Source organism: Triturus cristatus, chromosome 8 (genome assembly GCF_964204655.1).
Source record: "Triturus cristatus chromosome 8, aTriCri1.1, whole genome shotgun sequence".
Lineage (NCBI taxonomy): Eukaryota > Metazoa > Chordata > Amphibia > Caudata > Salamandridae > Triturus > Triturus cristatus.
In genome coordinates, this window is record NC_140591.1 from 68,508,361 (window position 1) to 68,523,518 (window position 15,158).

The window sequence follows — 15,158 nt, forward strand, 5'->3', positions numbered from 1 at the left end:
CAAACAAATACAATTCAAAGCCAGATCAGGGGTTGTGCAGTAATTTTCATACCTTGGCCCAAAGCTTTGGAATGACCTCCCGAAGTCTCTGCACAACTGCCCCTCCCTCACCGTGTAGCTCTGCACTTAATCTACCTGGGTCCAAATACTGGGAAAACCCTTGGGGTAGCTGAGCACAGTATACGTTGCAATAATGATAATAAGGTTACTCCTCCGCCCACATCCTTAATGTGGATACTGATTTTGTATTGATTTAAAAAAAAAAAAAATAGGAATCTGCCGTTTGAGGTATCCCTCAGAAGAACAAGTTACTTAACTTCAATAATACTCTTTCTGGTAGATACATTCTCACAGTAAATTCCTCACTGTGTGCCCGCTTCTTTGTTCTGTGGAGAGATTCTGTTAAGACATAAGGTCCCAGATTAGATTGCACACGCTGTCTTATGATCAGTTGGTTGCGCTCCATGTGTGGTGGCTCAGAAGTTACCCTTGGAAATTGACTTCAGTATGCTGAAGGGGTACTGCCTTTATGTGACTCTGGGTCATACATTCCAGAGGAGGGATGGAGATGGCATGGACTTTGATGGTGCCACCTATCAGATCACCTGACCAATTGCATGAAATGATTCTGGATCCAGTCTGTATTGAATAGGTAAGAAATCTGTGGTTAAATAAAGTATCCACCAGAAAGAGCATTACCGAAAGTCTGTAACTTGTACTACATGTCCATTATCTCTCCGTCCAGAATGATTTTCTGTATCACAGACACAGTGTCTTCTAGCTTTTGTGTCCACACTCATTCTCACAGTTGTACTTAACACTTTACTATCTGTTTCTTTCCTAATGGTGCTAGTGTACATTTGAAAGCTGAAATAAATATTTTTCTACATCTAAAGTGATGTACATACGAAGACTAACACAAGATTTGTCTTTTGTAGGATTCTGGTCCACCTGAGCCGCGGGGGAGCTGATGTTGAAATCTACGCCCCAGACATTCCTCAAATGCATGTGATTGACCACGGCAAGGGGCAGCCAGCTGAGACCGAGACTAGGTAGTTATGACCATTTGAGCTGCCTTGAAATGCAAAATGGGCTTATTCTTTAAGCAAAAGCTCACCGTTTACTATCACTAAAGAACATTTTGGAGAGGTATGTATGTATGTATGTATAATATATTTATAGAGTGCACTGCAACCCTACGGGCATCCTGGCGCTAGCGACACAGTGAAGGGAAGGAGGACGGGGGATTATGCTCTAGGAAAGAGCCAGGTCTTGAGCTGCCTACGGAACGATGTCAATTCCTCGACCTGTCTAAGCTCCATAGGGAGACTATTCCAGAGACGAGCTGCCGCAGCACTAAAGGCTCGTCCCCCCAAGGTAGATCTCTTTGTCTTAGGAGTTTTGGCCAGCCTGGCTGCCGAAGAGCGCAGGCTGCGCATGGGAATGTACCAACTAAAGAGATTCTGCAGCGGCCCGGGGCCAAGGCCATGAAGAGCTGTGAAAGCTATACACAGAGATTTAAACAGAATTCTCTGTTGCACCGGGAGCCAATGGAGATCAGATAGTGCCCTAGTGCTAGAGGATATGCGAGGTCTCAGAAGGGCAAGTTTTGCAGCAGCTGACTGAATACGTTGGAGTCGCTGGATCAAATATCCTGGGGACTCGAGCCTCAAGGCGTTACAATAATCCAAACGGCTGAGAATTGTGCAGCAAACCACTGTACCTCTAACATGGGGGGGGGGAGCAGTGGTAAGAGTCTACGTAGGCCTCTCATAATCATGTGGCAATTCGAGGCCACTTTGTTGACGTGCGACTCTAGACTCAGCTTCTCATTGAAGCATACCCCCAAGTTACGCACCGTTTTCACAGGAACCAGGGGTGTGTCCAAGGGAAGGGGCCAAAAATTGGAAGGTAAGACTTGTGGAACCTTGCCTACCGAACAGTGTAGAATCTCAGTCTTGGCACTGTTAAACTGCAGGGCATTAGTCTTCAACCACAACGTCATTTCCAGCATGCAGTTGTGGAAGGAAGTTAGAGGGTCCACCTGGTCACCTTCCAGGGAAACAATCAGCTGCGTGTCATCAGCATAGTTGACAGCCATGATGTTACTAGAATTGACAAGTTTAACTAGTGGTTGCATATATACGTTAAACAAAATCGGGCTGATTGAAGAGCCCTGAGGGACACCGTGTGTATTAGGCCGGAAATCTGATTGGTACGGAGGCAGAGTTACTGCCTGCCGTCTGTCCGAAAGATAGGAACAGAGCCACTTCAGAGCCAAATCAGTAACCCCCACCTCTGCAAGCCTATGCAGGAGGATGTTATGGTTAACCATATCGAATGCGGCGGATAAGTCTAGCAGAATCAGAGTTGCGGAATGCCCCTTATCCGCACGCATCCGAAGGTCATCCAAGGCGGTAATCAGTGCAGTTTCGGTTCCGTGCCCTGGGCGGAAACCGAATTGATTCTCCTCCAGCTTACAATTGCTCTCCTGGAAGCCCGAAAGCTCCTGGCTGACCAGGCGCTCGGCTATCTTAACCGGGAAGGGCAGCAGGGAGATAGGACGATAATTCCCGAAACAAGTGGGGTCCAGCGAAGGTTTTTTCAGAAGAGGGGAGACCAAAGCATCCTTCCAACAAGCCGGGACCACACCACAAGTTAGTGACTGATTAATAATCTGATAGAGGTGTGGGAAGGTTTCCGACCCTACTTCCTTCCAGAGCTTCTGCGGCATGGGGTCCAACGGAGAGCCCGAGCAAACTTTCTTGGCTATGTTGGAAAACTCCTCCATGGAAGGGCAGGTCCAATGATCCAAACAAGGTCCTCCCAGGGACCCTGACTCTATCATAGGGTCTGCGCCACCGGGCGGATCGGTTCTCAATAAGTCCGCTCCAACCTTAGTACTAATCACAGGGTCGAATTGCAGACCCTCAATGATTCCCTTTATTTTGTTATGAAAGAAGACTGCCAGTCCATTACAAAGATCCTGAGAAGGGGTGATCTTATTACCCAGACATTCTGGGTTATTAAGGCCTCTCAGGATGTTAAAGACACATTTAGCACTGTTCGGGGCTTTCAAAATGAGGTCCGCAAAATACGACGCCTTAGTAGTTACAATGGCTTGTTTGTACTTGACTAACAGATCTCGCCAGTCTTGTCACTGATTAAATACTGCCTGCCCCACTGCCTCTCAGCGTGTTTGCACTGAATCTTGAAGGCCCGGAGTTCCTCCGAGAACCATGGTGCAGAGGGAGTTCCTCGTTTCCTGAGCCGTTTCAGAGGGGCAGACAGTTTGATGGTATTAGCCATGTAGCTACAAAGCTCCCCATAATTAACGTCAACCGACTTCCCTGAGTCCGGGAGGGGAGCCGCGTCAAAAAGAGGTGCAGATTGCGCTATCCTCATAAGGGCTTTCCATTCCCTAGTCTGGACAAAATTATCCTTGATAGAGGGGGACCTATTTCTAGGGATTGAAAGCAGTCGAAAGATGACCAGATGGTGGTCAGACCAATCCATCGGTAGGATGTTGTCTATAGTCACTACTTTTTCTCCCGCAAATATCAGATCTAGTGCATGTCCTGCCGTATGGGTGGGCTCCAACACATGTTGTGGTAGATTGAGATTAGCACAAGACTGTAGAATATTGTTAAAGGCTGTTTTCAACATTGCACTAGGCCAGAGATTGAAGTCTCCCAGAATCATCAATGTATGATGAGTAAGTGCCAGATTGCTAATCACATCCAAGAATTGCTGTTGTGATTGTTCACTTACAGTTCCCGGGGGTCTGTAACAAAGTATCCCAGTCACGACATGACCGGACCTGTCTTTTAAAGAGAAGCCCAGCGTTTCGAACTGCAAAATCTCATCAGTGTCCAATTGCAAGAGATCCCATATATCTTTGTAGATGATCCCAATTCCGCCCCCCCTACCACTAGATCTAGGCTTATGAGAAGCTTTAAAGCCAGCGGGACAGGCAGCGCCCAGTTCTAAATCAAGCCCAGGCACCAACCAAGTTTCAGTCATAAACAGAATGTCTAAATTGTGGTCATCGATTAACAGTTGAATTTCTGTGGAGTGCCTAGGAAGAGACCATCATTAAGGAGTCCGCAGTGCAATCCTACCCCGTGTGATGAGGATACATTCCTCAGTGGGAGCTCTATTTCCGGCAGTTTTAGCTGCGAGCTGCCCCTGTCAAGCTCAAACAGCTCAGTCCGTGAGTAACAGAGCCGCGCGGTGGTCAACGCCTCACCTGGCAGAGAAGTAGAGGCGACATTATGGGTAGCGACCGGCGCGACCGAGTCGCGGACGGGCGCAGACAAGCTTGCCTTTGGCGCGCCGCCGGCGCGCACGTTGCGCGCGGTCGCTCCAGAGCGACGTTAAGTAGGCGCCAACTGCAAAAGACTAGAGTGCTGACCTCCTAACGAGGCAGCGCTAGTTCCGGTCGGAATCGAGAATGCGACTTCCGGTAATGAGCGATACAATTTTGTGTATAAGAGAGCAAGAAAGCAAGTAGCAACAAGATGATTTTTTAAAAAAAAATGTGCAAGGTCACAATTATGTGTGCAAAATCGCAAAATAACAAGCAGCAGCAGGAAGTTTTGTTTAAAAATATACAAGGTCACAATTAAAAATACAATTCCTTAGTTCTCCGATCTACACCCCCAGGCGTCACTCCCTTCAAATGTCTAGTTGTGCGCGGTCGCTCCAGAGCGACGTTAAGTAGGCGCCAACTGCAAAAGACTAGAGTGCTGACATCCTAACGAGGCAGCGCTAGTTCTGGTCGGAATCGAGAATGCGACTTCTGGTAATGAGCGATACAATTTTGTGTATAAGAGAGCAAGAAAGCAAGTAGCAACAAGATGATTTTTTTAAAAAATGTGCAAGGTCACAATTATGTGTGCAAAATCGCAAAATAACAAGCAGCAGCAGGAAGTTTTGTTTAAAAATATACAAGGTCACAATTAAAAATACAATTCCTTAATTCTCCGATCTACACCCCCAGGCGTCACTCCCTTCAAATGTCTAGGTTCACGGGTGACTGACTCAGGCATGTGGAGAGAAGAAACTTAGGAAGGGGGTATAGTTTTAAATGTAGGTGAGGTGTTTGATATGTGGGGGCCCACAAACATGTCAGTTTATGAACTGCTCGCCCACTCTTTCCCAGAGTGGAAATGATTAGTAATATGCTCTGGCAAAGGGGTGGAGTAAATTCTTTTCTAAGGTGAGAAAGGGTACTAAATACCCCCAAACTTTGTAGGTGTGTAAGAAAATGGGTCTTTCATTTTCAACGATGTTTTTTCCTATGAAGAAATAGACAAAAAATTAACAATTGTACTCTGTGTACAATTCATCAGCGTGGGAACACCAATGTCTATGAGGGAAGAGGTGTGGCGCAGCGGCCAGGGCGACAGACTCTGTACAACGGGGTTCACTTTTCGATCACCGGTGCCAGCGGCAGGTTAGTCCAGTCCTGACGGCCCCCAGCGCCTTAACACCCTTGGATAATTGTGCGCTTTACAAATACTGGATTTCATTTCACATGACTGTCTCAATAGAACACCTGGGAAGCTGCGACTGGCACAACATTTCAGTTGCATTACTAGTGGCGTATGTGAAGACTTAGAGGCTCTACGTCTACTCTTGTGCCTACAGGTGTGGATCTATGACTTTGTGTGAATTGGGACCAGTATCCTAATTACAAATGAATTTGGTACCGTGACGTATGCCTCTTTTCAGCACTGAAGACCGCGGTCTCTCAGTCGAACCAATGTCACTTTTCCAACTGAATTCACTGCAGCTAATGCGACTGACCTTTAGACTTTGAGCCTTGAAGAAACCCTAGAACCGCAGAGAAGCCCGGACGGATGCTCTTGTTTTACTCATCAGAAACGTACTAGTGATCATTGGGCCAAAACTAAAAGAGCCTTCCACATAGATCTTTCACATCTTCAGGGCCTTTATTCCTATGTTATTGGAATGTTTTAGTCATGCAGATTCTCTGTCAATAACAAGATTTATGGTTTCAGGATCTAAAGTACTTAGGCCATATGTATGAATGATATTTTCACTCCAATTCAGAGTTTGTAACCATAAAAAGGGTTTGTGTTGTGTTTACATCTCATTTTAGGAGTCATTAAAGTTTTATTAGCTCCTAAAATGGGATTGCGACCCCATAACGAATCGCTATTTAAAAGTTAAGGGCGGAGTTGTAGGCATCCCTTCCAAATAGCAATTTGTTATGAGATGTATCAATGTTTTGTGACTAAATCCAGGTGCAAAACATAGAAAAATTAGCAACTCTCCAGTTGGGGTGGTAAGCCATTTCCAAACGGAAGGGGTCTTCTTGAAACCCGTAACCTTTGTGAATGTAAAATAAACGTTTGTTGGGGAGTTGGCAGATTATACAATCTTTTGAAAAAGGGAAACCTTTTTTTAAACATAGCCCTGTTTCCTTTAAAGAAAACAGGCAGCTTTAAATGGAAGGAGTTTACTTTAGTTGAAGGGGATAACAGACATGCGATCACAGACATGGTGGGATGCTGACACTTGCAGGCCACCATCCCATCACAATTCGCTCCCTGCCTCGTTAATGTGCATGAGATAGCGCAGCCTACAATCCACTCTGAATCGGAATGTATTATTATTATTTTATGAACTGACCTGTTAGTAAAGAGATCGGTTCATTAAAGTTACTGTTGCGAAAATAATGGCCACAAATTGCAACCACTCTTGTGCATTTTGCCCTCCTTTTACATTGTGGAGACATACACACTGCTCTTCTAGCTAGGTTAGTTGACTTTGCAACACAAATGTAACAGTGAAGGAGTGTGCACGTAGGAAGAACAGGTCTCCAGAGTTTTGAGAGGGTTCCTTTATTACACGACGTTTATAAATATAAGAAAACCCAGCAGAAGCTTGAGGTTCCTTGCACCTCTTCTTGTCTACCGGTTCCAGGTGTGCCAGATCTACACCTCTTCTAGAGGTGATGTTGCCTCTAAATCTGATTGGATCAAAAAGGGAAGAATAACATAGTTCCTACACCACTGGGCTCCCATCACCCATGACTTGGGCATTAAAGACAATCCAAGAGCTCAGGTCGAATCTTTTAAATTTCTATTCCAGTCCTGCCTGCCAAACTCGCTCCATTTCTCCCAGGAGGAATGCTCCCATGGACACTATGCGCCTGAACCAACTAAAGGAACAAGCCATTTGCTGCTCCTTTTACCACTTCGCGGGTTTCTTATAGTAGCCAAGTTTGAAGCTGGCATAACAACAACTTCCAGTATTGCCAACGGAAAAGGATTTTCAGTACCTACTTGTTAATCAGAGAGACCAGTATTATCAATCTATCTCAGAAAATTGTGTTTAAGTCCTGAGGTGCAAGACCTTCCTTGGTGTATACATTGCAGGGCTCTGCTACAGTGACGGATGTAAATTGTGATCCGGTGGTGATTGGTCACGATATGAAATTCCTCATGAAGTCCTGCATGTGTCCTTATTCTGTGTCATAGGGCTTTTCACAAGCTCTGATTTGAAGAACACTTTAGCCATTGATGGGTTGCCGGTGGGGGGGGGGGGCTGAGGGGGGGGGGTAGATCCATAATGTACATGTTAAAGCGATGTCCATATACAATAATGGAACTTTAAAGCATGCACACACAATTAGATAAACATTAAAGCGACAGCAAAATAAAAGTAGAGTTATTAATATACAGTTTGAATAGGCAACTGTTTTTGGAGCCCTTTTGTTTATCCTTATTGCACATTATTGATTTTAGTAATGGCTGCATCTTTAATACCTAACTCAATTCCCTGATGGATTACTGCAACTGTTTGACACATACGACCATGACATGCAAATTGTCCAACTGTACCATTGGACAATACCGCAGTCCTCAAATTCCCTTTGTGAAAACAGTCAGTGTTTTGTGATAGCTCCTGATCAGGCTTACGACTTGGAAATGCTCATCTCTCTGCCATTCCTCTGTCTTAAATAGCAAGTAGTCAATCATATTGCTTTCTGCTCTGGTCTGAAATGTCACTGACTCAAGGAAAAAAGATTTGTTTCAAGGCTTAAAAGAACGAGTGAGCTCCGGTTTGTTGGCTTAGTGGCGTGCGTATTAAGAGCGGTACTGCATGGGGAGATGTTACTCGTTGGTTTATACGGGGTTCACATTAGAAGTAAGTACTTTGTTACTACCCTTCAACCACTTCACTTCTAGATAAATGACTGTTCCGAATCCTGCGCTGACGTCTATATAAAGTGACCACTGTGTACTGTCCTGCGGTTACCACTCAGTTTTACAGCCCACTGTTGGTTCTGTACAGTGTCTCGCCTCAGATGTTCCAAGTGCCATTAATCGCGCTGACGCTGCCCACAGTCACACACTGTCGCCTGCTTGTACTCATGTGGCGGGCCAGCTATGTTAAGTCTTTTTTATGTCTCCCTCTTCTTCCAGAAATGTCTTGGCAGAATCTGCACGGATCGCCAGAGGCAAGATCACCGACCTGGCTCAACTTCAGGCGAATAACCACGATGCCGTCATCTTTCCCGGTGGATTTGGAGCTGCCAAAAATCTGTATGTTTCCAGTAACTGTCATATCAGACTAGACATGATCCCAAGTTTCAGATGCACAGGGAGAGGGGGGAACACATTAGCTAAATGTGTTGGTCATTGATTCAATAGCATGTACGAGTGTCTTTGCTCAGTCGTAGATGCTCAAAAACCGCTATTCCTGCATATGGGAATATTTAATGTCTTTAATATAATATAAAAACAACAGTTGATGGACAGAATGTAGAACAATGTCATACATTCACCGCAGTACAGAGATCTGGGCCTAAATCCATCGTTTTTTAGCTCACCATGCCATTCCAGTTTGAACCCAGCCATATGCAAATCAGCCTTGACCCTGTGCCTCATGGGAACAGTCCAGCCCGAACTGCCAAGCCAGGTCCTCCCTGGACTGGAAACAAGCATCCTAGGATCGGTTTTGGGGTTTCACCCCTCTTCAGCCAGGATAGCTTGATTCCAGTGGCATGGAGAGCACGGGACCCACGTCTGAGCATACCCGTCCCACTCGGGGTGACAAATGCAAAAACAACAGTTGATGGACAGAATGCAGAACAATGTCATACATTCACCCCAGTACAGAGATCTGGGCCTAAATCCATCGATTTTTTTTGCTCACCATGCCACCCCAGTTTAGACACAGCCATATGCAAATCAATCTTGACACTGTGACTCATGGAACAGTCCAGCCCGAACTGCCAAGCCAGGTCCTCCCTGGACTGGAAACAAGCATCCTAGGACCGGTTTCGGGGTTTCAGCCAGGATAGCTTGATTCCAGTGAGCAAAATAACGATGGATTAAACCCAGATCTGTGACTGGGGGTGAATGTTTTGCCAATGTGCAACATTCCGTCCATGATCTTGTGCCCTAAGTTTGAAGGGTATGCCCAGACGTGAGTCCTGTGCTCACCATGCCACTGGAGTCAAGCTATCCTGGCTGAAGTGGGGTGAAACCCCGAAACCGGTCCTAGGATGCTTGATTCCGGTCCAGGGAAGACATGGGTTGGCAGTTCGGGCTGCACTGTTCCCATGAGGCACAGGGTCAAGACTGATTTGCATATGGCCATGTCTGAACTGGGGTTGCGTGGTGAGCAAAATAACGATGGATTAAACCCAGATCTGTGACTGGGGGTGAATGTTTTGCCAATGTGCAACATTCCGTCCATCATCTTGTGTGTTTTAATATAATTTATAAATTTTTACAACACATTGTGCTTGTGGTATCAAATCTACAACAATACAAAGAAAAATTCTATAAAACTATTTCATAAACATAAATGTCAAACAGCAGTTGCATTTATTACATCGTTAAGGGCCTGATTTAGATACTAGCGGACGGGTTACTCTGTCGCAACGGTGACGAATATCCCGTCCATCGAAATATAAACCCCATTGTATCCTATGGGACTTATATTTCGGTGAACGGGATATCCGTCAGCGCTGTGATGGAGTAACCCGTCCACCGACCTCTCTATCAGCCCTCACTCTTTAAAACATTTGATGGAATGTATTGCTGTGTGCAGTGGTCTTCACCCGTTCGGTTTGCTTATCATTTTTTGCACGCCTGTGCACACTTGAATTCTAGTTATGCTCAGTACAAACTTGTAACACATCACAGAAGACCTAACAGCGAAAAGAGAGACCGGATAAATTATGAGTCTTATGAGCAGGAACTATGGAAATTGGCTAGCATTAATCATTGGCCTAAATAGTTACATTTCAAAAGTGTACCCAGCAATACGTTTCCTGTCCATTGCAGTCTCATAACAAGTGAACTACGCACAGTTGAAAGATTCATGTTGGTTTTGTCCTTAAGAAGTTGAACTCCTACACGCGTGAGCTTTCAATGTCTCGATCACATAGTAGAGGATCAGTATCATTAAATGTAATCGAAGACAAATATGCGCATTCTCTTCTACTTGAAACCGTATGTAATGGATAGAAGATGCTTCAAAAGAGTCGTCAACCCAAAGTCTGGCAGCGGACTAACCATTGACCACAAATCAGCCTCCGTACCAGGCCGAGAGAGAGGTCACTGAACCCCCTCAATGGGCATCATTATTTCCACATGGCACTAAATCACCAACCTACACTTTGGATCTACTGCCCCCCTCTTCACAACCAAGAATTCTCTGAACCCATTAGGACTTCATTGCAGAGGTTCCCTTAAGGCACCCCAACCTTTGGTTTCTTGCCTTGACAAGCCTAGCTCCTATCAAGTGAAAACCCTGCTCTCCAACCTTGAATCTTTATATGTTCTCCAGCTGAGCTCTGGATCCAGCAAGGGGCACACACTTGCTGCAATATTTGCCTCTCCCAGCTTGAGCTAAGTGACAAAGTCTTATGCTGTTACTAAGACCAGTTAGTACATGCTTTCCCTCATCCTCCCCTCACCAGCATCACTGACCATTAGCCACCCCTTAAACCACCATAGAACCGTCAGATCATGAAAAAGAAACTGGACCCGTCCTTCTGTAGCTCAGCAAAAAACGTGTTAAAATCCTTAATGAATTCCAGATCCCAGAACTCGCCTATATGAAAGGGACTCCAGTCCAACTAGGTGACTTTTGTGGCTAGTTATTTAATTAAAAAGTAAAAGTCATCGATCTTTCCTTAAAGGAAAAAAAGCATCCTAGCCTCGCCATGCTACATTTATCCTATTATCAGTGTGAGCCTAAAATTACACCTTTTTACTCCTCTTACATGGGAACACTTAATCATCACAGCGAAAGATGGTGTCACATCCAGATACCAGGGGACAAATCTCTATGACACATCTTGAAGAACCGCGTCCACGAAAGCTCTGTAGCCACCCTGGCCAGGACCATAATAAATCGTTCCCAAGAGACCGGACCTTTCCCAATAGAACTCAAAATGGTTTATATTAACTGAAACGTATACTGGAAAACTACAGGCCAATAGCAAATGTTCCTTTGTACGCAAGTTAATCGAACGATCTCCATTCAAACAAATAATGGCATTTGTTGAAGATACGTCTGCTCTCTGACTACCAGAATGGATTTGTCCGGGCCGTGGCCCTCCTCCTACTTGATGTATCATCAGCATTTGGCACGATTCACCCCCCTATGCTTCTTCACAGGCTACATAAGTGTGAATTCAAGGAACCATCCCGAAAGGGATAGCAAACCTTTCGGACAGGATGCTCATCATTTTACTTCACCCCTTCTATCCTGCACCGTCCAACTCTTAAGCAAGTTTACGGCCTGGCACAGTCTATGCTCACCTTCTGTGCAACATCTCATACCCCCTTTTTAAAGTTCATGTTCATCTGGTCTTGATTTTGGTTTTATGCAGAAATGCAAGCAGGTAATCAATAGATGTTTTCTAAACACCTCAAGCGCAACCGCATACAAATGGAGACTCCTGCGTGGGGCAACTCGATGAATCATTCTATATTGATGCATTTGGCCTCAGGAACTAGAACCACCTCTGCCGCACACAGCTTAAGTGAGAAGCGATAGGGGTCATTATGGACTCCAGTGTAACCCTATCTGCCTTTAGCTGTAAATCAAAAGACTTGTGAAGCATTTAAATGCCTCTAACAAATTTCCCCACATCTTGGCCTCCTGTAAAAGGTAAAAGCTACCACCGTATTGATATTCCCCCATCTTGACTCTACTAATAAATTATATCTTGAGGTTCCTCTTAATGCGTTGGAAACTTCAGACAATCCAAAATCCTGTCACTAGACAACTTCTCAAACAAAGCTTGGTCTCATTCCCTCCAAAGGCTCTCATTATCTTCACAGATCATTTTAGAAGCTATGTGCATAGCTCATCAATAAATCCCTTCAGCAGAAATGCCTCGTGTATCATCACTCAAGACCCCTGGGCTCAAGGCTGGCTCCAGTACGCTGGTGGAACCTCGTTCTCTCTCCAGACTTTGGAACCCAGAGCTAACTCCAGTAAGGAGATTTGATAGTCGCCTCCACTTCTGGAAAGCATTACAAACATGGATCTTCCCATCATTGACACAATATGGTGCAGAGTAAAAACTGTACAAATATGTAAGTGTGTATATGTGTGGCTGCACCTAGGCCCACACTACAGCACAGCATACACCCTGCCGCAGCATATTAGGAGCACGCTTGTGAACCGCATAGATCTCGGCCAACATCTCATATCTACTACACACTGCTGTCTACACCCTTCCACCCACACTCTTCGAAAGAGCACTTGTGAACCGATGGAAGTGCAGTATAATGCAGTACAACACGAATAATCCTTCTTAAAAACGTTTTTCAACATTTGTAATAGTAAAATTAGCAGGCCTGCAGATCTTGGCCCTGTACAGAGCACAAGGAACGGATCTGACATGCTGCGCTTGGAAGGAGAACGAGACTGAGGTACATGGGTCCCAAGAAATGTTACTTCTCGGCGCTACCTTGAATTGCATCGCCTATCTCCCATACAAACAGGAGCCTTTGACGCAACGTATATTGTTAAGTTGCTGTAAGACAGTTGCCTAAAGGGAGCAATCGCTAGCTTTTGGAAAACTGTAGAAATTATACTTACTGACGCTCCCAGGAATTGTTCAGCCTGTTAGGCGAGAAAAATGAGAGGAGCCCCATCAACGGTGTGTTACTGGTTTGTATAATGCGTGCAGAATGGCAGGAACATTGTTCTTTTGGGGTTCTTTTTGGGCGTGTGGGCATGGGGCCAGTGTACCAGTCATACAGAGCCCAATTGTGACTTTCTATGTGCTCATGTGTAATTTCATCTAAATATGTCGCTGAGTTCAACTGTACATTCCAAAGGACATTTAGTTCCAGTGGATCAATTCCTTTATTGAAACTGAGTTGCTCTTTGTGCAATGCAGTCTATAGTACTCCTGTGCTATTCTTAAGCACCTAGCACTCGGTTCCCTTGATATAAGAATGCCGAAGCCAAGACGTCAAAGAAAGATTTGTGAAGGGGAAGACTATCACTGGTGGACAAACCCTTAGAATCATCACTAATCTCAAAAACATACGTTCTCCAGAATATTCAAACCATCCGAAAGCAGGAGGAATGGACGAGGGCAGGGAGATTATTGCTGCAGTGAATCTATTCTGGAAACATTATTTGAAATTAGCCTAAAGATATGGATGCACTTTACCACTTATGTAGAATCTTCTCACAGTGCATCTTAGACTCAAGGTGACTCCTGGTTTATAATAGTCCATTTCTCTGATCACTGTATTGAGGAACACAAAATATTAGATATAACGTGTGCTTTATTTCAGAATTTGTGATTGTTTCAATTAACTGGTTTTGTAGGTTGTATGTAAAAACAGTTTCTATAATACAATGTCTTTGAAAACGCAGCGTGGAACGAGGGAGTGCGCAGAATCACTGAGAAACGACAGAGGTAAAGCTTCATTTTCTCTTACTCCCTCTGACTCTTTGCTACACACATTGTACAGATCTACCTTTGCTGTGGACGGAGCAGACTGCACAGTTAACAAGGAAGTGGAACGAGTGCTGCAGGAATTCCACAAAGCTGCAAAACCTATCGGGTATGAGCCTGTGGTGTTAATCAGTGTGAGAGATGCTTGTCCCATTCCATAAATATAGAGCATGGGTGCATGCACCTTTATTCCTGTCAGAGCAGTCGATTGCTTTTGAGGTGATCGAGCGAGGCGGGGACATAGTAGGTTCAATTCACAAACGTAAACGTGTACGTTTACTACTTTTCGGTATTGACAAAGGTAACTTAGACCACAAATCTAACTTTACTGCTGTTCAGTATTCACAGAAGTAAACTTAGACTAAAAGCCTAACTTTATTAATTGTAACTTTCCTTTGTGAATACCGAAAAGTAGTAAACTTACACAAAAGTGTAGGTTTACCTTTGTGACTCGGGCCCAGTGAGTATGTGTTTCGTGCTTGTGCATGCTGTGTGATGCATTTTATCCATCCCTTTGTTTGAGTGCTGCAGATCCCATTGTTTACATCTGCGCTGCCTCTCGTTTGCTTGGAGATTCCGTAGGTTGCAGAAAGATAGGAAGAAGTGGTTCTTCCCCAAATGTCTCAACTTCCTCTTTTCCGCCCCACATACGTTTAGTGGCACTCCCCAGCCTCTTCTGAAAAATAAAAACTATTTGAACTCACCAAGAGTGGATTTTTCCAAGGGATCTGTCAGCGTCAGTTTTTAAAGAGGGAGCAGGGCTTTGGGTTAAGACCCATTCTACAGATCTTCAGACAAAGCTGATATATGTCTCTGGAGACCTTCACAAGGATACTTCTCATCCACACCTTGCCCTCTCTGGTAGTGAAGTAGTTGAGTATGTAGGTCTGAAGATGCCTACTTTGTCGAGATGGGAGGGTCATGGAACATACCTTTTGTTCATTTTAGAGGGATGTAAAGCTATTGCAAGACGGCCCTTCCATTATGTCAAAATGGAGCGTACCCTTCTTGTGAATGAGAGAACCTGACTGTCTTCGCATGGTCAAGCATTCTTCGAGTTATGGATGTCCAAATAAAGACAAGTTCCTCACCACAGAAAAGCAACCTTTACATCATGGGTTTCACTTTCTTTGCATCAGCATGCATGTTCTTCTCTGTGCTCTTCCTTAATGCATGG

General features: G+C 44.7%; 1 protein-coding gene across 1 annotated transcript in view; it reads left to right on the forward strand.

Moving 5' to 3' along the window:
* The window catches only part of LOC146801343 (glutamine amidotransferase-like class 1 domain-containing protein 3, mitochondrial), a 41,062-nt gene that overhangs the window by 12,736 nt on the left and 13,168 nt on the right, over nt 1–15,158 (forward strand). The window contains exons 3-5 of the mRNA XM_085620995.1: nt 939–1,052; nt 8,460–8,579; nt 13,998–14,090. Coding sequence (XP_085477121.1) covers nt 939–1,052; nt 8,460–8,579; nt 13,998–14,090 — 327 coding nt within the window. The remainder of the gene's footprint in view (nt 1–938; nt 1,053–8,459; nt 8,580–13,997; nt 14,091–15,158) is intronic.